Genomic DNA, 19,500 nt, shown 5'->3' on the forward strand with positions numbered 1-19,500 from the left:
GGGAAACATTGCAGTCAGCGCTGCCACCCTCCGTCTGAGAGGCGGCAGCAGCAGCGGCAGCAGCAGCGCTGCGGCGGAGCTCAGGCGGCTCGGGGAGCTGCACACTTCAGCCTGGCACCGATGTTTCCAATCGGACGGGCGGGAACTTTCCGTCCAGCCGAGATGGCTTCTCGCACCATGGGCGATTGCTTTTACCGGCGGGGGATACCGAAGATGCGCCGGAGCCCGGTAACGAGCTGCTGCTTGGTATGAAATGAGCGTGTGAAGAGTTTTGGGTGAAGTTTTCCCGGGGCGGGTGGAGTGAATGGCGCAGTGGCACCGGCTGTGGCTGCTGCTGGAGGGGGGTGTAGCACTGCGGTGCCGCGCGCGCTTCTGCTTCGTCATGCTATTGGCTGGTCAGGCTGTAATCACACTGATGTGTTTGGCGTTATGATGCATGTTGAGACTGAAATAACAGGAGAGAGGTGTCGGTGCAGTCAGGACGGATGAATGTCACGCGTTGCGTCACATGCAGATGCACTGGTGATAAAACACACAGTGTCTTTAATCCTGCTGCAGCTTTTCTGCATGACTTGCATCTGTATAATCTCCATGTGCAGGTCCTCGACTGTATGAAGAAAACACCAAATTATTTTATTTTCTACAACACAGCATGTCACATTAGATATTCACAGCTCTCTGTAGGCTTGGCTCCAGATATACTGTCCAGCCTGTGTGGCTCCTGCAGAGGATGACATTCCTGCACAGTCAGGGAACGACCTCGGGTGACCCGATGATGAAATGCAGTATATGACATGTGTGGATGGTGCAGCCAGTGACTGGACCTTGGCAGCGATCGCCCGCCTGTCAGAATGCTTGGAATCTGTCAGATGTGAAGAATCAGAGCCTGTTCATGTTTTTTTTTATCGCCTGTTCGCGTGTCAGTGTGCCCACAGGAGTTTGATCTGTGTTGCACAGTGTGAAAAATCATATATTTGATGTGCAGAGCTGCAACGATTAGTCGATTAGTCATTTTAAACGAAAAGAGTCAAAATCATCTGGTTCCGAGCTTCTTAAATGGGAATATTTTCACGTTTCTTTAGTCTTCTTTGGGTTGCAGACAAAACGAGACATTTCAGGACGTCGACTTCAACATTTCTCACCATTTTCTGACATTTCATAGCACAAATAACTGATAAATTAATCAAGAAAATCATCAATTGAAAGCAATCCTTAGTTGTAGCCCTGTTATTGTTTGCACCACACTGTAGATTTGTGTCGGAATCCTCCTCTCCGCCTGCAGCGTCACCAGCCTGACAGTGAGCCTCTCTTTCCCTCCTCCAGGCTTCCTTTCCTGGGAACCTCCACCTGGTCCTGGTGCTCCGACCCACCAGCTTCTTCCACCGCACTGTTACCGATATTGGCTTTCGCTTCAGCCAAGAGGACTTCATGCTCAAGATGCCAGTAAGGCAGCTCCTCCTCAGTTACCAAACATGTCCCACATCACAACAAGGTACACCCCCCCATGTCCTGTTTGCAGCCCTCATCTCCATGAGTCAAATGTTCTGTGGCGGACGCGGCCGAGAAGTCGCGTTGATTTCTGCTTTGACTGTTGAAACAAATATGCTAAAGCAGTAATCCTACAGTCGGATGTTTCTGATCGTATATCTGGTGGTCTACATATTTTAAATTGTATCAGCAGGAAAAATAAAGCGATAGCGCTGTGTCACTCAGTCGTACGTCCTCCAGCATGACCTCGAGACGTAACCAAACTTTTCTGACTGGAGAAAATCAGTTCTGTATTTTAGAGACACCAGGGGATGTTTTACATGAAACTGAGGGAGAATGAAACCTGCGGCTCTCATGAATCTGCTGATGGTACAAAGTGTTCTTTGTGAGGTCTCAGATTTTGTCTGCACCTTTAGGTGGTGATGCTGAGCTCTGTCACAGACCTGCTGCGCTACATCGATGAGAACCAGCTGACTTCAGAGTTCGGAGGCACGTTGGACTATTGTCACAGCGACTGGATCGTTTTACGAACAGTAAGAAACAGATACGTTCACGCAGTTAAACTGAATCATCCTTCATCATCTTGCTCTTGTTTTCTTTTAGCTTCTGAGGTTTCTCCCCCCTGTGGATGAGCCAGTAGTTGTTTACCAGTTTGATAAATTATAGTTTCTATACATTATCTAAGAACATGTGTTACAGTGTTTCTGTGTGTCTTTTTTCCTCCACTTCAGGCTATAGAAAGCTTTGCCGTGACGGTGAAAGACATCGCACAAATGCTGCAGGGCTTTGGCACCGAGCTGGCAGAGACGGAGCTGCCTGACGAGGGCAAAGCCATCGAGAGTCTCCTCGAGTCTCACACTGGCAAATACAGGAAGCTCAAAGTGAGGTTATAAATGTTTTCACACAAGATGCATTTATTAATATTACCACAATTAATATTAGTTTTCTGCAAAAAGATCTAGTATTTAATATGGTGATATTTTGAACGTCTTCTGTTCGGCAGGATGCAATCAGGTCCGTGTCAAAGGAGGGCCGTCATCTCCTCCTGAGCCTGGAGACCTCTGGGAAGGAGGATGACTCCCAGTGGGATGTGAAGCTGGACTGGGAGACAGTACAGAGGTGAGACATCTTCAAGCATCCTTTTTTTCTCTTTATTTTACTTTATTATGTATAATATTAGTTGCCAAAATGTGTGTTTGGAACCTCAAATACTTTGACGAGCTCTTCACAGTGGAAACAGTTAAACAGTCCCTCTGTTTCAGGCTTCTTGCGCAGCTCAGGGACATGGAGTCGGCCTTCGATGGCTTCTTTGAGAAGCATCATCTGAAACTCCATCAGTACCTGCAGCTACTCAGATATGAGCAGAGCTTTCAGGAGGTAAGGATTCCATCAATTTTGTCACATGTGTATATATTTTCTTGTGCGAGCCAGCAGGTTCGTTGTGGGCTGCTTTTTATTTTCAGTATGTGTTTGTCTAAAAGGTTTCTGTTCTCTGTTCAGATGGAGCTGTGTCTGGACCATCTGATGGCTCAGGAGAGGGAGCTGACAACATCCGTCGACACTGAGGCTCAAACAGAACAGGCTCTCAAAAGGTTGGACGGACTGGAATCAAATGCACAGGTGAGCCAGCGTCTGCAGAGAGCAGCACTTATTCACTCGCTTTGCACGCCAGATGAGTTCACCACAAACACACTTTCTGTGCTCAACGCATGTGTGGGTCTGTGTTGGCTCTGTCAGGAGGTGATGACCCGAGCTCAGATCATCATCCTTCACGGACACCAGCTGTCAGCCGGTCACCACTACGCCATGGCGCTGATTATGCAGCGCTGCAATGAACTTCGCCACTACTGTGATACACTGAATGCTGCTCTGAAGACCAAACACACTCGTCTTCTGCAGACACACCAGCTGCTGCTTTGTCTTGGACAGGTACACACACACGTCAGAACTGCTTTATGGTGTCACCGTTGACTGTATAAGATCTGAGTAGAGATTCTGAGTCTGAAAAATAAAGCTAATGCAGAAATGCTCCAAACCTGCGCTCCGCTGGTTCCAAAGACTGATTGTATGTAAGCTTATGAGGAAATGACTCTTCTCGTAATGGTCTCAATCGCTAGTTTTAGGTCTCCCTCAGTGCAACGCGAAGTTGATTTTGTAAAATATGCTCCCATCAGGACTAAAATAGACGATAATGCAAGCTATGGCTTAGGGTGTGGCTATCTCGGAAACAAAAACAAACCAATCGGTGACATCACAGTGGGTGATACGCACGTATTCTCCACCTTTAGGCCCAAACTTGGTGTGATGACGGAGCATATCTGCTGGCCAATCAGCTGGTAGATAAGTTCCAGTCTAAAGACGGGGCCCAGGCTGCTTTGAGGGACATTGAGGGGTTCCTGGATGGGGCGCCGTCTATGCTGAGCTCAGGACCGGATGTTCTGGCCATCGAGTACGAGGCTGTCATCACATCGCAGCTGCAGGTCAGTGACCACAACAATTACATGAAAAAATAAGTCAATACCACATGACGACGATTTTCAGATGATAAAACTCTGTTGATTGTCTGACCTCTGTGTCCTTCTCTCTCGCTCTCTGTTAGGCCAAGATAGGGGAAACGTTTGAGAAGCATGCAGCGGTGCAGCAGATGATCCAGAACCGACAGGCTTCCCTCAGGAAGCTGGCCGACAAACACGTGCGACCGGTCCAACTGGTGGCCCCGAGGCCCGAAAACCCACCGCGCTCCAAGTCCCCACTCTTCTCCCCCAAGCATGGTACAGACATGCAGACATACAAACACACAGCTGCTGGTTTAGTCGAACACATTTGTGTGGGAGAAAAATATGATTCTCCCAGCTCATTCTGCCCTCATACGATTGGAGGTCCTACGTGTCCTGCACAGACGTTAAAGTCTGGATAAGGAGAGTGAAGATTGCTCAATGAGTTTATATCTCATGGTCTGCAACCTAGTTATTCAAAGCTACTGTAGATACGTCGACAGAACAGATGACTGTTTTGCGGAAAAACTCACAGGGAGGCCTTCGATCTATCAACAAATTGGCGTCACGAACAGGATACGTATGACCTCCCATCGTATGAGGACAGAATTACCTGGGAGAATCACATTCCTCTCCCACAAATAATTTGATTAGAAGTGTTCTACCAATCAAGTAACTCCCTACCCAGCATCCCCTGTTTCCCAGGCCCAGTATGGGGTCTTGTCCCAGCCTTATGGCCTGGCACCAATCCCTCTCTCCCTCTGCATTTTTCCTTTAGGCACCGTGGTTACATTAACACATCACAGGGTCCCACTGAGCAGGCCTAAGGTGTTCCTGAATTGGCTTTAGGGTTAGAAGGCCACCTTCACAAACAGGCTGTAACGAGGGTAGAAGGTATAATCAGTCCACTGGGAGATACCTGACTGCTCTATTAGTCAGTATAGCTGCTATAGAACCATATGTGGTACACATACATTAAAGAACCTTTTCATCTCATCTTTGTGTCTCAAGGGAGGTTGCGCAAAGCTATATACAGTGGTTCCCAATTAATACTGTATGTGTTATCTGGTGTACTTACTTTTGATCTTTATCTGAATCTATGTACTGTGCTGCTGAACGTCGCCATCAGAGTGCGTGAAAGTAAAAGATAAATAGATGTATTTCTATGTCCATTCATGGCTTCTCAGGCTTTGTTCTGTATCATATGAGGCCATACTAATGAGAGTAAAGACTAGAAAGAGAAAGAGAGTGATTATGAGCCCCTCTGAGGCCCCGTTGATACTCGGGAAACCAGCCATTTAAGAGAGAAGATGAAGGGAAAAGTGGTCAGCTTTGATTGATTTGATCCAGTACATGCATACGAGCACGTATGTGCATGCATCAAACCTCTGATGAATGAAACAAGGCACATGCGAGAGGCAAGCGACTCGCTTGAGCTTGGACTACCATGTAAGGATTCAGCTGCCAGGATCAAAAGGACGCTGACGGTCGTGCCAAACACTGCTTCAGATCTGCACACACCAGTTCCAGGCCGCACCTTTAGAGGAGACGAAACCATCGTCATTGACAACCTCACATGTCGATTATGGCTGATTAATGTTTGTGCAAGTTACAGAGGAATAGGCAGGGCAAGAAGATCCCTTTGAGGGCATGAAAACGTGACTGTTTTTGATTTAGTGTGGGTTCTTCCAATCAACCATCTTCTCATCAGAGCATATGGAAATATAATATGTGTAGATTACTCTCATGTACTTTGATGAGCTGCTGCTGCAGAACTGATGATCTGGCTTTTTTTTTTTTTTACAGGGGATGGTTTGAAGTTCACATTCGACCTTTCCCTGCCTGGGAAGAGAACATCCCGGAAGAGCCCCAACACCAGAAAAGTAAGGAAAGAAGACATTTTGGTTCTGTTGCGTTCATTTCCTTCCATTGTCACAGCTGCAATCAATCCAAAAGAAACGTTTATTATCTCGTGTTTCTCTTATCAAGCTCTTCCTGTTTATTTTTTTTTGTGATGTTGGTCTGTTTGTGTCGCACACAGATCGAGGTGATCCACGACTACCAGGAGAGCCGGAGCTGTGTGTCGTACAGTCTGGAGGGAGAGGACAGCCCAGATCTGTTGAAGCGGTGAGGAGGAGGCAGCCGTCCACACATCTGCCCGTCCTCAGTACTGCTCTTGATGCTGTTTACTTTGTGATTCTCTTTGTTCGGTGGTAATGATGCCCTCTGGCTCTCTCTTTGTCTGTTTCCCTGTGCGCGACAGTCATGTGATGAGGGAACTCATAGAGACAGAACGAATCTATGTGGAAGAGCTGCTGGCAGTTCTGCTGGTGAGGAAAAAAAACCACTCCCACCCCACTTTACAATTGATCTGCTAATGGTTAAAGGTCCCCTGGTAGTATTGCATTTGCATTAATCATATATATTTTCTTAATTGTCTTTCAGGGTTACAGGGCTGAGATGGACAACCCAGCTCTTTCAGGGCTTCTGCCCCCGATCCTGCGCAGCAAGAGAGACATCCTCTTTGGAAACATGCCGGAGATCTACAATTTTCACAGCAGGCGAGTGATTAGCGACTCTCACCACAGACAGACCTGTTTAAAGACACAAAGCCGGTGTGTTAATTATGCGAAAGCTTCCAAACACGTCGACGTAGGAGGACGGATATAGTTCGAGCGTATAATGCCGATATTAAAGGGTAGCGCCGCCAATTTTAACCCATCAAAGTGTGTTTACGTTGCTTCCATTAATGTCACTCAGTGGCTTAGTTGCGTTGTGGTTAATGGAGGTGTGAGGTTTTTCACAAGCAGCACTTTCACAACACTGATGGACTCAGTACGGACAGTTTAAACACAAATGATCAAGATAATTACAGCAGAAGCAGATTTATTCCACACATATTTCCTCCTTCTCACAACCTGCCTCCTACATTACCCACAATTCAACTTAGCGACTGGGTGACAACATGTAACTTCCTCTGGAGCCACAAAAGGCTTTCTACTACTTTTTTTTTCACTAATGCAGTAGTACTTACAAGTTAATGTGTAAAACTACTTCAAGGTAACAGGTAAAACACTTTTCTTTGTTGCATCCTTCAGAAAAGAGTCATACACCTCTGAATGTTTTCATAGACATACACTTTCTGCTGGAACTGCTGGACTTAAGGAAACTGATCTTACCATGAATGCTAATTACTTTAATAACAAGTCAGTTGAAAGATTAAACAGGCAAAACATTTATGATTTTAGAGTACATAGTAGTGAATGAGATAATAAGACTCCACAGGCTCCCTTTAACTCTGAACATATTGACAGTGAAGATGTTTGGGGCTCATTTTGTTGCTCATTTTCAAAGACAAACACAACATCCAGCTGGAATTACATGTGTGGGACTGAGAGAGATTAACTGATAGCTTAAGTGGTTTTCTGCAGCGTGATCTTGTGTACATGCCAGTGATGTGACTCATGTCTCGGGGGGGGGGGGGGGGTAAAAATAAATCATTTTTAACACAGATTTACAAATCTCGAAAAAGAAGGAATTTATCCGCAAAGGAAAAAAGGCCTGCGGTTGCTGCTCGAATGAAATAAATAGACACAAACAAAAGAGGGCTCGTAACTCAGAGCTTCAAAAAGTCTCTAAATAAAAGAAATGAAGTAGATTAAAATTAATGTTGAAGCAGCACACCCACTCTTAGTGTTTCTCTAAGTGTGTCTGAGTCATGAGTACTTTTACTGAAAAACTATCGTGGCCTAGTTATGCGAGTGCCTCAGAAACCACACATTCTACTTTACATACATGAAAAACACTGGAAAGTATCAGTCACACGAGGTCCTGAGAAACCAACAGCCAGTTGTGGTGTTAACCCCGACTTGTCGGAGGGTTAAGGTGTTTGTTTTAATCCCTTTGTTTTGCTCTTGTGATTTAATTCTTGCCCTTTGACCTTGCTGGTACTCCAGGGTCTTCCTCCAGGACCTAGAAGGATGCCTGGAGGCTCCTGAAGGTGTCGGAGCTTGCTTTCTAGAGCGGGTGAGACGATATAAATGTTGATCTTGTGTAGGTTTTTTTAGATTTACTTCATTTGTACGTAGTTGTATCCACATTTTTCGAACAGATTTCTCTTCCATGTGTCCACAGAAAGAGAGTTTCCAAATGTACGAGTGTTACTGTCAGAATAAGCCACGATCTGAGGCGCTGTGGAGACAGTTCTCAGACTGTTCCTTCTTTCAGGTCCGTTCTAGCCGTGATTTCAGTTTCGCTCGGCAGTTTCGTCTGATTAATTTCTCCGTGTTTCTGTGGTCACTGACAAATATTGCATCCATTGTGGTTTTATTTGTCTTCCTGGTGAAGGAGTGTCAAAAAAAGCTGGAGCACAAACTGGGCCTGGATTCCTACCTGTTGAAACCGATCCAACGCCTCACCAAATACCAGCTGCTGCTTAAGGTTAGACTGACACTTTCACAAAAGGGGCAATCACCTGCTGTGCGTTATGCAAGTCTGACAGGCTAATTTTTGCTGTATTTTCAATGAGATTGGACTTTATTGCACACAGAGACGATCCGGTGCGACAGAAACAGAAACTCATCGTGTCTCCTCTGAAATATTTTGTTACAGAGATGGCAGCACCGACACTGAATGACTATAGGAATATTGTAGGAGTACTACAGGCAGCTGTGTGTCTCTGTGATTTTCCTGCTCTTCCACAGCTACACGTTGTCACTTCAGTCATGAAGGTGACACTTCTCTCTCGAGCCGAGTTATTCACCTGGTGGCCCGGGGGCCAAATGTGCCACTTTCATTCATAAGTTATGTCTGTCAATAAGCACAAAAATACGGAAGCCCTGTACAGTCATTGGTCAAACACATGATTTCCTCCATTTTACGGTAATAATGAGATACATTTTATTTGTTTTTTTTACGAGATCATGAAGTGTTCATGTCCAAATCAAGGATTAAAAATGTAAATCTTTTTTTTCATAATTTTATTTTATTAATTTCTGTGGGTCATCATAGTTAGGTACCAGGAAGTACATCAAAGTAACATCAGAGTTTCTTCAAAATTCCATCAAATTCAGAGTTACATCAAATACAGACCCACCCTTACCACCCCTCCTCCCCTCCTCCCCCTCCACCCAACCCACCCTTCCATCCACCCTACCTATCCCACCCCACACCCCTTAACCCACCCACCCGCACCCGATAGAGCTGAATACCCCGAGTACACAAGAATTCTCTTGAGAAAAGGAGCCCCTGAAGCTTCTATCTAAATGCTGGTATACATCCAAAACCTGACACACTTACGGACTCATACACCCGACAAAACAAAACTAGAAGTTAAATAGGCCTGCTCTGGAATATACAGGTTATAATACTGTGTAGAAATTAAGCATTTATAGTTTAGAGAATATCATAATGTCAGACGAAACCTACAGAATGAGATGAATGAGATTAAAAAGGCTGCTTTTTCAGCACCGCGGACAGTGCCCGTGGATGTGTTAACCCACAGCGCAGTTAGCCTGTTAGCTGCTTCAGAACCACGGTACGAGCCATAGATTCTAACTTGCACAAACCTCAGTCAGAAAAAAAGATATTTGATTCAGGCAGACCAGTCTAACATATTCAAGTAAACAAGCCCTCTGCCCTGCACTCTCACTGCATTTCGGTCATTATGCTAACAAAATGCATCCTCTTAACATCCGGAGTCAAACCACCTTCTGTTCCCAGTTATTAAAACCACATTAAACCAAAACATATCAACACCACCAGTTTCTGAAAACTTGTGTCAAAAGGAACTATCTACGAAACTGCATACACTACATGTGTTTGATATATACAACACACTGTTTGAGTGGCTGTATACGTGCCTGTTCTTTTACTTCAGGAACTGCTGAAATACAGTACAGACTGCGAGGGGACTTCTGAGCTGCAGGGGGCGCTCACGGCGATGCTGGACCTGCTCAAGTCAGTCAACGACTCCATGCATCAGATAGCCATCACGGGATACGAGGTGAACCACACCTGCTCCGATCTGCATCTCAAGTTGCGGATGAGTTGTGCGCTCTGACTTGAGGTAAACCTCTCGCCCTCTGCCGTACGCAGGGTGAGATTTGCGAGCTGGGCCGGGTGTTGATGCAGGGGTCGTTCAGCGTGTGGATCAGCCACAAGAGAGGCCCGACGCGCATGAAGGAGCTGGCCCGCTTCAAGCCGATGCAGAGACACCTCTTCCTGTACGAGAGGGCCCTGCTCTTCTGTAAGAAGAGGGAGGAGCACGGAGACGGCTGCGACAAGACGCCGTCGTACAGCTTCAAGCACTGTCTGAAGGTCGGTCTGTGTCTGTGTGCATCTTACAGGACAACACCAGTTGTTCTGGAACACTGGCTAAAATATGAAGATTTTAAAGAGTTACTAGCATCATCAGGTGTCTCTGTCATATCATTCCCTGTCATTAACAATCATTGGCTAAAGTTCATCACATAAACTCACTTATAATCTCCGTCTTTTATCATCATCATGCAGGTTTTAGCACTTATTAATGAAGTGAGTGATAAACAGGAGACACATGCTGATATTGGTGTCTGTGTTGCCCAGCTGGCCTCAGAGCCTGCTCTATTTCTATAAGACTTCTTTTTTGTTGTTGTTGTTGAATGTGTTGCCCTGCAGAGTGTGCGTGTGTCTCACCAGCAGCTGCTGCTCTTGATTTATTATTGAGGATGTGGGGAGGAAGCAGTCACACAGCGGAGGTGTGTGTGTGTGTGTGTGTTTGTTTGTGCTCTGACAGGACAGATGTGTTACATGATGTAAGTCTGATGTACGACGCGCTGTTTGTGCTGCTCGTCCTGACGCCGCGTGTGTGTGTGTGCGCGTGTGTGTCGGTGTAAACAGTGTATGTCTCTCGGCAGATGACTGCTGTGGGGATCACAGAGAACGTCAAGGGAGATGTGAAGAAGTTTGAGATCTGGTACAGTGGCAGGGAGGAAGTGTACGTGGTTCAGGTAGGTGTCTGAAGAAGTGTAACGCTGGCAGGTTAAATGCTGCATCTCTTTCTCACTCTGTTTCTTTTTTTTTTTTTTTTTTTAAACTCTTATCGCTAGAGCTACAGAGGTGTAGACAGAAAATGCATGGAGACAATTTGGATTACTATGAATCTCTCTATTATTGTCTCTATTTTCTGAGACTTACTCTTGTGCTGCCGCTTATTTCTCTCTGTGCTGCTGTGTTACCTGCAAATTTCTCCCAAGGCGGATCAATAAAGGAACATCTTAATGATTTTTCTCAAGCAGACATGGCAAGAATATGCCATTTTCATATTCCAACTTATGAATATTTGCTGGGTGTCTTTGTCTTTGTTAATTAAGTGACTATGTTTGGGGCTGTCGGTCAAAACAAAACATTTTAATCTCCATGAGATCTTTACATTTCCTTGATGATTTATGAGGCCTGAAACAAGAACTTGCAACGTTCTTTAGGGCAGATCAAAGTATATACAGATTGTTATAATCCACTAATAATGTGGTGTCTTCTCTCAGGCTCCTACACTGGAGGTGAAGATGGCCTGGCTCAACGAGCTTCGCAGAATCCTGACTAACCAGCAGAAGATGCTCAGAGGTCTGAGAGATACTCCAGTTAATACAGGACAGAGAATCAAAGTGCAAAGGTCCATTTACAAGCTTCAGAGATTAGAAATGCTTCTCAGGGCTCCAGAGGGAGAGTTGGTTGAATATCTGAAACTTGTATGTGGAGGTTTGTGCTTTGATTTTCTTTACCGTTTGCAAACTTTACAGAAAGTTGATAGTAAGACCGTCTTTATTGTCCCAGGAAGGAAATGTGTACAGCTGTTATATGGTCGAATATAAGTCTGAAGCCATATTGGAAATCTCTAAAATGGTCATGTAAACCTGGAAATAATCAGAAAGTTTGGTGATTCAGAAAGCAAGTGAAAGTGTCAGGAGTCAATTATTATTCTAAGCAAAGAGAGGCTTTCTACGGAAGCCCTGAGGGGAATGTGAGGAAAATTATTTTCTGGTGATGCATCTTCTAAGTCTCATGTAAACCTGTTTGTGACTTGAGAATTGGTAAAAAAAAAAAAAAAAAAAAAGCTGGTTAACCTTTCCTTCCTAAATTTTTTCTGTGAAAACAAATTAAATTAAAAAAATCTGGAGAATTTCGTTCTACGTTTGTGAAAAAAATCTTTTTCACTTGGAAATTTTTTTTTTATTCCAAGTGTTAGTTTTTCAATTTTTTGTGACTTGACAATTGATGAAAAGGAAAAAAAAAGTTTTGCTGGATAATCTTCCCTCCTTAATTTTTTATGTCCAAACAAATGCAATAAACATTTCCAGGAGAATTTTTTTTATTTCATTTGTGTGAAAACATGTTTTTTCTCCGATTGGTTTCATGCATGAAAAATATTTTTCCTGGGAAAATTTTCACAGAAAAAACCCCCCCACCTAAAATAAGGAATAAGAGAAAGGATCCTGGCAAAACGATATTCAGTTTCTTCACCAGTTCTCAAGTCATAAACGCAGGAGAGAACAAATGAAAAAATTAATTCCTGGGATTTTTTTTTTGACGTGTTTTCAAAAAAATGCAGGAGAGAACAAAATTCAGATGAGAAAACAAATCCCTCCGTCGCCCCTCAGGGCTTCTGTAGCTGCCTCAGCATCAAACCATTGTTAATCAAGTTTCTGGATGGGAACGCATCTAAATACAAAAAAGTTTACAGAAACTGGAGCAGCTCATCAAGGTGCACTTCATCAAAGATCCAGAATTGGTGTCATTTTAAAGTCCCGTATCTGCAGCACGAGTGTGATCTGTGTTAAGAATGAACACACATGCTCTAAACTAAAGTCACGTCAAAATCAAGTGCAAATGAAATTCTTCTGTCTTACATTTCCTCCTTTTTCCTTCTCGCAGATGAAGCATATCAACACGGTCAGATGGTTGGACACGTGCCGCTCTCTCCGCCACACTCTGAGAGGTCAGTGCATATGAACAGTGTTCAGTGTGTTTAAGCGCATGATTGTAGGCTACAGTTGCGAAGACGTACCAACACACAGGCATATGCGAAACGCACACACATGCAGTCACAGCACCACAATCTGCATTTGCTTAGTTTTCATGTAGCTTGAGTGAAAGTGTCATTTCACGTTTGTGTGAGAGCGGGCGCAGGCCCCCCACTGTGTCTGGTTGCCTATCCCCACTCCTCCCATCCCCCACCTGCAGGGGCATGCGGCCGTCCAGAGGGGTTCCCAGGGGCTGTCTGCCGGGGCTCGACTTTGTCTCGCTGTCGGCCGACGTGTTTCTGTGCCTGCGTTCCCGAAGCCCCCGTCCCCGAAGCCCCCGGCAACGGCCCCGGCCGCGGCCCCGCCACCGCCCCCAGCGACACTGACCTGCCCTAACGCTCAGTGGTAAACTCAGCCTGGCATGACCTGCCTGACCCAGGGCTGCTGTGTTTGCATACTGATCGTCACTTCCTGTTTAAAACCTCCATCCTGGTTCATAACTGACCCCCAGCACTCCCTCGCTGCGTTGACGGGCCTGTGTCTCCTCCATGGCATTTCTAACATGGTGTCTATAAACAGTTCCTCTGACCTCTGCATCTCAGATTTGCTATTTTGCATGTAATGCAAAGGGCAAATGAAAAAAAGATAAGAGTTTTGGTTTTTCATCCCATGAGTTTCCTTAATTTCCTCATGCTGGTTTAAAGCTGGGGCTCGCTTTTTGAGATCTAATTAAGCAAATGTAGAATTTGCTTTCCAGAAACAATTTTTAAGATTTTCCTCACTTGAGCTCTAAATTTTGGATCTTGATAAATCGAGACCAGATCTTCCCTTGTGCCGACACGTGCGTTTGAACACTGTGTCCCGCTGTGAAGTCCCACTTTTACAGAGGAGCTTGCACATGGCTGCTCTGTGCTCTGTCTTGCTGGTGCCTGAATGATCATGTGGCAGCGTGAGAAACACCAGGACAGAGTTGTCCCTCGACACCGATCTGGGGCCTGGATTTCGAGAATCAGCCGACCCCTAGATTGTGCGTCTGAGGATGACGTCTATCCTGAGAATGTCTGCTGACCATGTTCAGCACTTGGTGACGCGCTTTGTTTCGTGTCATTCCCCCCAGCAAGCAGCAGAGGGCGTCGGTGAGCTCGGAGGACACCGAGTCGGGGAGGAGCAGTCCAGACCCCCAGCCTCACTCCCCTAAACACCAGCACAACCGCAGGAGTGAGTACACCTGATCCACGCGCATTTACGCCACAATCAAGTAGATACTTAGTAACTAAATCACAGAACTTGATCTGATTACACTGATGTTGCTGATTGTCTTCATTAATATCTAACTGATGTAGCTATTTGACTTCTCCCTCCTCAGCAGTTCAGGTGCACTTTGACCTGAAGAGCCAGTTACATCGAGGAATTTGGGGGAAAAAGGTCCAACTACTGAGATTAGCTTTTGATTCTACCTACTTGTTAATTACCCAGTAAGTGACAAGGGGGTCTTTTAAAATGTCGATGTAGTTACTAAGTATCTACACGGTGCCTTTAACGTGAGGTAGATAAAAGTGTTCATCGAGTACCCGCGACGGCCTGAGTGATGTTCGTGTCCCCAGGTTGGCCCGGAGCTCATCACTCGGTAGACATCTGCGAGGGTCTGGAGGAGTGGCCTGGAGGTCGGGACCCCTTCCACCCATCTGACACGGAGGACGAGGTTTTGGTGCAACTGGTGAGACTGAATGCAGACACATTTATAGATAGAGCTGTTGTGGAATTTCGGCAGGAGGAACAACATAAGCACCAGTCAGTTCCTCTCAAACCTTCCCACTGATGAGCTTACATTCGCAGCCCTCCCATACACGGTTATCTGATTAACAACAATATAAGTGGAAAGTTACTGCAGAGCCTCTCACCTCTGACGTAGTGAGGAATAGAGAGAAAGTGCGTAGAAGACAGTCGAAGGCCATCCTACGAGTTTACATAAACAACAGCCTTGGTTTGTCGGCTCCTGACCTTGATACACGGCACATACGAGATCTTCTCCTGTGGGGCCAAAGAGGAGCCTTCGATTTTTATCCTCCCACAAGAAGGATAAACCACTTTGCATCTACCTTTTTTATTGTCTAATCACATCAGTAAATGTAGAGAATATCGCAGCGCTATTCTTTGATCCTGTAATTACACTTCTTGACAGAGGTCCATACCAGTGCTCAAAAGACCATGTTGCAGAATTTAGACGTCTAACTAAAGACTAATTTAAGCTTGGATCACATTTTATCCGTGTCTACCTTTTCTTTTCATACATATAGACGTATATCTGGCTGTGTGTAGACAGTTCCCTCTCAATATTTAATACATGTGTGTTTGTTCCTACCAAATAAAAGCATTAAAGTAGAAGAGGACTTTATTTTGACCAACCACTTGCCTGAGGGCATTACTGTGTAATATTATGTAATATTTTGAATTTGATGCACAATCAGCTCATTAAAAAATCAGTAGAATGCATCAAATTAAGTGCGTGATCCTCCTCAATATCTTTAGGAAATGGTTTTGCCAGGATATTTTTTCTTATTTCTGAGTTTAAATTTTGTTTTCCACGTAAAAAAAATACAAAATGTATGAAACCAATTGGAAAAAAATTGGTAGCAGAAAAAATAAAAAAATAAAACAAATACTTGAAAAATGTATTTTCCAAGTGAAAAAAACGTTGTAATTTTTACTTTGAAAAGTTCCCTATCATCAAATCTTAACTCCTCTAAATAAATGTAACTTTAGTTCTTGACCATTTCCCTCCTGTGTTAGTCTCCGGGCAGATACATGGCTTTGGTTGACTGTCTTCAGAACGGACCGGACAGCATCCCCATCAAGTGTGGAGACGTCATCCAGCTGCAGTGTGAAGACAGCAGGGGACGCTGGTGAGTTTTTCAGCCCATCAGCGCACATGATGTGGGTTAAACCGGTCCGTCACGGAGGCTTAGTGATCAGACAAACCATCCAAACCCTGTGAAAGGACACAGTGTACGGCAAAAGTAGATATACGAGGGGTGTTTTTTTCACAATATCCCTTCTAGTAAAGGTAAAAGCAAATGTAAAGTAACAACTGTTAATCATCTAATTTCCCCCTTTTCCTTCTATCATCACTCTTCCGGATGTTTCCTCATCCGCCAGGCTGGTGAAGAATCTAAGTCGGCGTCAGGAGGGCTTCATCGCGGCTGCCAGCCTGCAGCAGATTATAGGAGACAGCAGTCGAGGACACTCCTTCAGACTAGGGGGTAAAGGAAACACGAGGGCTTTCAAGATGATGAAATAATGCATTTCTTGACTTTGATTTTCTTTTTTAAGAATCTGTATCTTCTTTCCTGTAGACCCGGGGAACCTGAAGGTGAGAAAGCTCAGCTCCCCGTAGAGAAGAAAGCACAGAGTGCAAATCCAATATTTACCTGTGGACGGCGAACAGACAGAAGGAACAGATTGAGCCATAGCTGCTGTACTCCTCACTCCGCGGTCTGCTTCCTCCAGCACAGTTCAATCATAAAAGAGAAGACCTGACTTTTTTTTTTTTTCGAGGCCAGTATTTTCTGACTGTGAAGGTGTGCCACTGATGCACCAGTGCAAAAAAAAAAAAAAAAAAGGCTCAGGAACTGTTTTAGCCCTCTGTGGACAGTCAGCAGCTGATCCCTGGATCCTGATTGGTCTTCCTCTTTCCAGTATCTTGTCCTTCTGGCGCTCTCATCTGCAACACACACACACATTTAGTCGGGAAGTGAGGTCGCCGCTGCAGCATTCCACAATCACCTAGACATCTGTGAAACATTTCCTCATTCCACGTCACATTTGAGACTGTACTTTCTCCGAGTGTGTGTTCCTGATTGTCTCCGTGTGTGCTGGATGGATGGTGACCCAGGATTTGCCTGAAATATTTCTTAAAGCAGAGACTTTTGTACATATATACAGTATCATTTTTAACATTTGTTGTACCTCAGTGTTTCATCTTTGTGCCGTTGGTCGACGTTTTTCCATTGAACTTCTACATTGTATTTTTCTTACATTTCATTCCTTAAAGGGGCAGTTCACCAAAATAAGTCAAAAATACATATTTTTCCTTCGACCTGTAGTGCTATTTGACCATCTAGGTTGTTTGAGCGTGAGTTTCCAAGACATCGTCCATGGAGTTGTCTGCCTTTTCGCTCTTTTGAAAAGTCAACAGCAAAGTATCTTTCTAGAAATCATGAATCGAATACTCAAGATAGAAACACAGATCCTGTTGTGAGCAGCTTCATGCGGGAACTCTGCATTTGCGTTGGTGTGAGTTTTAAAAATCCACCATCTTTTTCAGAATCGCTTGAAAGGTTTTTCCTTCATAGTGTTGCTTTAAATATCCACTTTAATGTGCACACACTGGCTTTCCTCAACTTTCTGTTTCTGCGCTCTGTTGAATTTTTTCGTCGGCAATATGTTTTATAAAACCGCCTGAAGAACACAGCTCGGTGTGCTGATTCTGTGTTCACAACAAAATTAGAAATAAAAAAAATGCTAAAAAGAGTCACCAGATATATTCGGGCAGACATTAATACACCTGGATGGCCTGCCCGAGTAAAGTCTACATGTGGGAAACACCGGATGAGAGGCTAGCTAACGAAGCTAACCTGTCTAGCTACCGTTACAGCTCGGTTGATTAGGGCGCCATTAATGTATAAATCTCTTGCTTTCTCGAGCCCACACTTCCCTCTGTGTGACGATACGATAATCAGGTGCAAATTAAATAGTTCCTACATGAAACTGCTCACAACAAGGTCGGCTGATTATCTTAAGCGTCCAGGTTGGGATTTCTGGAAAGAGACATTGCTGTTGAGTTTCACAAGTCACATTTTTTTTAGGCCATTTACTTCCATTATATCGGCATGCAATATATCGCCAAAACTCAGCAACTCACGCCGAAACAATCTACCTGAAAACAGAACCACAGGTGAGAGGAAACATTTGTGTTTTGGATTTTGGGGCTGAACCGTCCGCGGAAGGCACCACTCTTGTGTGAATTCTCGGAGTTAAAATGCCAAAATGTGCCATGCCATAATGCCTTTTTTATTCCTGCTCTTTTGGAGTCTGCTGTTTGTACTGTTCGCAAAATCCAAATACTCTGTTATCGCTTCGACCTTGACCTCACAGATATTCAACAGGCACTTTAAAAAGGTGGACGGACAAAAGAGGCAGAAAAAACAAAAACAAACAATCCACCAGTTGTCAACTGAATGTGCGCTTCGCTTGCCGCTTTACCTACCTTACCGCGCATTCCCCTTTATTCATGCTGTTATTACCCCTTTGTTTATTTCTTGAATGTGTGATGTGTTCGGGAGGCAGGGGGAGACATTACCCCCTGCACGCAGTCAGCAGTCGACATGTCAGTGATGGTAATGTAAGACACAGGCAGACATGATGAAGATTGACGGCAGCGTATTCCTCGGTGTGTAGCCGTGGATGGATAGGAGGCTCGTGCCACAGAGCGCCAAACACTGTCATTCTCCTCAGGATCTTCTGGGAGCCCAGTGTCAGTCACGGTGTAGAGGAGAGAGAGCGAGGTGTAAAGAAACCGGAAAGAGAGAGAGAGATGATGTTTTGTGTACCCCTCCATCACCGAGGCAGATTGTTTCCTCCTCACCATTGCAGCCCCGGTAATCTTGGTCTCCCCATTAAAAGGGATCATACAGCCAACATGAAATATACCCTCTGTGTCGAACGCTTAATTAAATATTGATTGCAGACTTATATGAATTTACCACATCAAATCGAGGCCCCAGTCGGAGGGCTGCCTTTGATACGCTGCGTTTGATATGGAAATGAGTCGAGGAAAGCAGCGGGGGCTGCTGCGCACTACACATATCCTATGTTGTTAATTTATTTATTTTGCTGTCATGTTGTTTCTGCACATTGTGAGGTGTCTGTGCAGCCCCGAATGAAATTACATCTCCATATATTTAGAGGAGGGATGCTTGAATTTTTACAACAAAACTCCCATTTTTAAAAGAAATATGTTTTCAGCGTAAATGACAAAAAAAAAAATAAATCACATGTTTTCTCTGTAATTCTGATCCAAAATGCTGCAGATGTTTGCACAGTTTTTCCAGCTCGGGGAAAAGCAAAAAGAAAATACCTGCTCGACAATATTCTGTATACTGATGAGCCAAGTAGCCTGAGCTTGTTGCTGTGTGTTTCTTTAACATGAAGATGCATGGCAGCCGAACAACCAACAGGTTTGTATTGTTAGACCGTTCTAAAACTGGCTTCATTTTGTACAGCTTCAGTTCTGTAGAAAAAAAAAGATAATCAAACAAAATAAACTATTTATTGCAATACTTGTGTTGTTTAAGTAGTTCAGATACTTGAATATGTTTCAACACTTCGACCGAGGACTGAGGCTTCTGTTTTTCCATAAACTCTCATTTTAAATCATCTTTTCTATGTTCTTGTTTTAATGGACGTCACCTTTTATAATAAAATTGTGCAGACTTTTCTCAGTTTTTAACCACAACTTT

General features: G+C 44.3%; 1 protein-coding gene across 3 annotated transcripts; it reads left to right on the plus strand.

Annotated features, from left to right (window-relative positions):
- mcf2a (MCF.2 cell line derived transforming sequence a) lies at positions 1-19,318 on the plus strand. Of its 3 annotated transcripts, none has more exons than XM_030396228.1 (27): positions 1-246; positions 1,324-1,443; positions 1,905-2,021; positions 2,220-2,369; positions 2,492-2,607; positions 2,751-2,865; positions 2,989-3,108; positions 3,226-3,417; positions 3,777-3,968; positions 4,088-4,259; positions 5,790-5,866; positions 6,025-6,110; positions 6,247-6,313; positions 6,429-6,544; positions 7,940-8,009; positions 8,118-8,210; positions 8,331-8,423; positions 9,862-9,987; positions 10,080-10,301; positions 10,880-10,972; positions 11,507-11,585; positions 12,894-12,957; positions 14,100-14,200; positions 14,587-14,699; positions 15,773-15,885; positions 16,139-16,242; positions 16,336-19,318. In XM_030396228.1, the coding sequence occupies exons 1-27, from the start codon at positions 121-123 to the stop codon at positions 16,374-16,376; spliced, it is 3,078 nt and encodes a 1,025-aa protein (XP_030252088.1). In that variant the 5' UTR covers positions 1-120; the 3' UTR covers positions 16,377-19,318. The 3 variants fall into 3 exon arrangements, with proteins under 3 accessions (XP_030252088.1, XP_030252089.1, XP_030252090.1); XM_030396229.1 differs by having other exon boundaries at positions 1-228; XM_030396230.1 differs by lacking the exon at positions 1-246 and having other exon boundaries at positions 1,324-1,492.
- Positions 19,319-19,500: the final 182 nt, after the last annotated feature.

This window comes from Sparus aurata, chromosome 18, assembly GCF_900880675.1.
Source record: "Sparus aurata chromosome 18, fSpaAur1.1, whole genome shotgun sequence".
NCBI classification, from domain to species: Eukaryota; Metazoa; Chordata; class Actinopteri; order Spariformes; family Sparidae; genus Sparus; species Sparus aurata.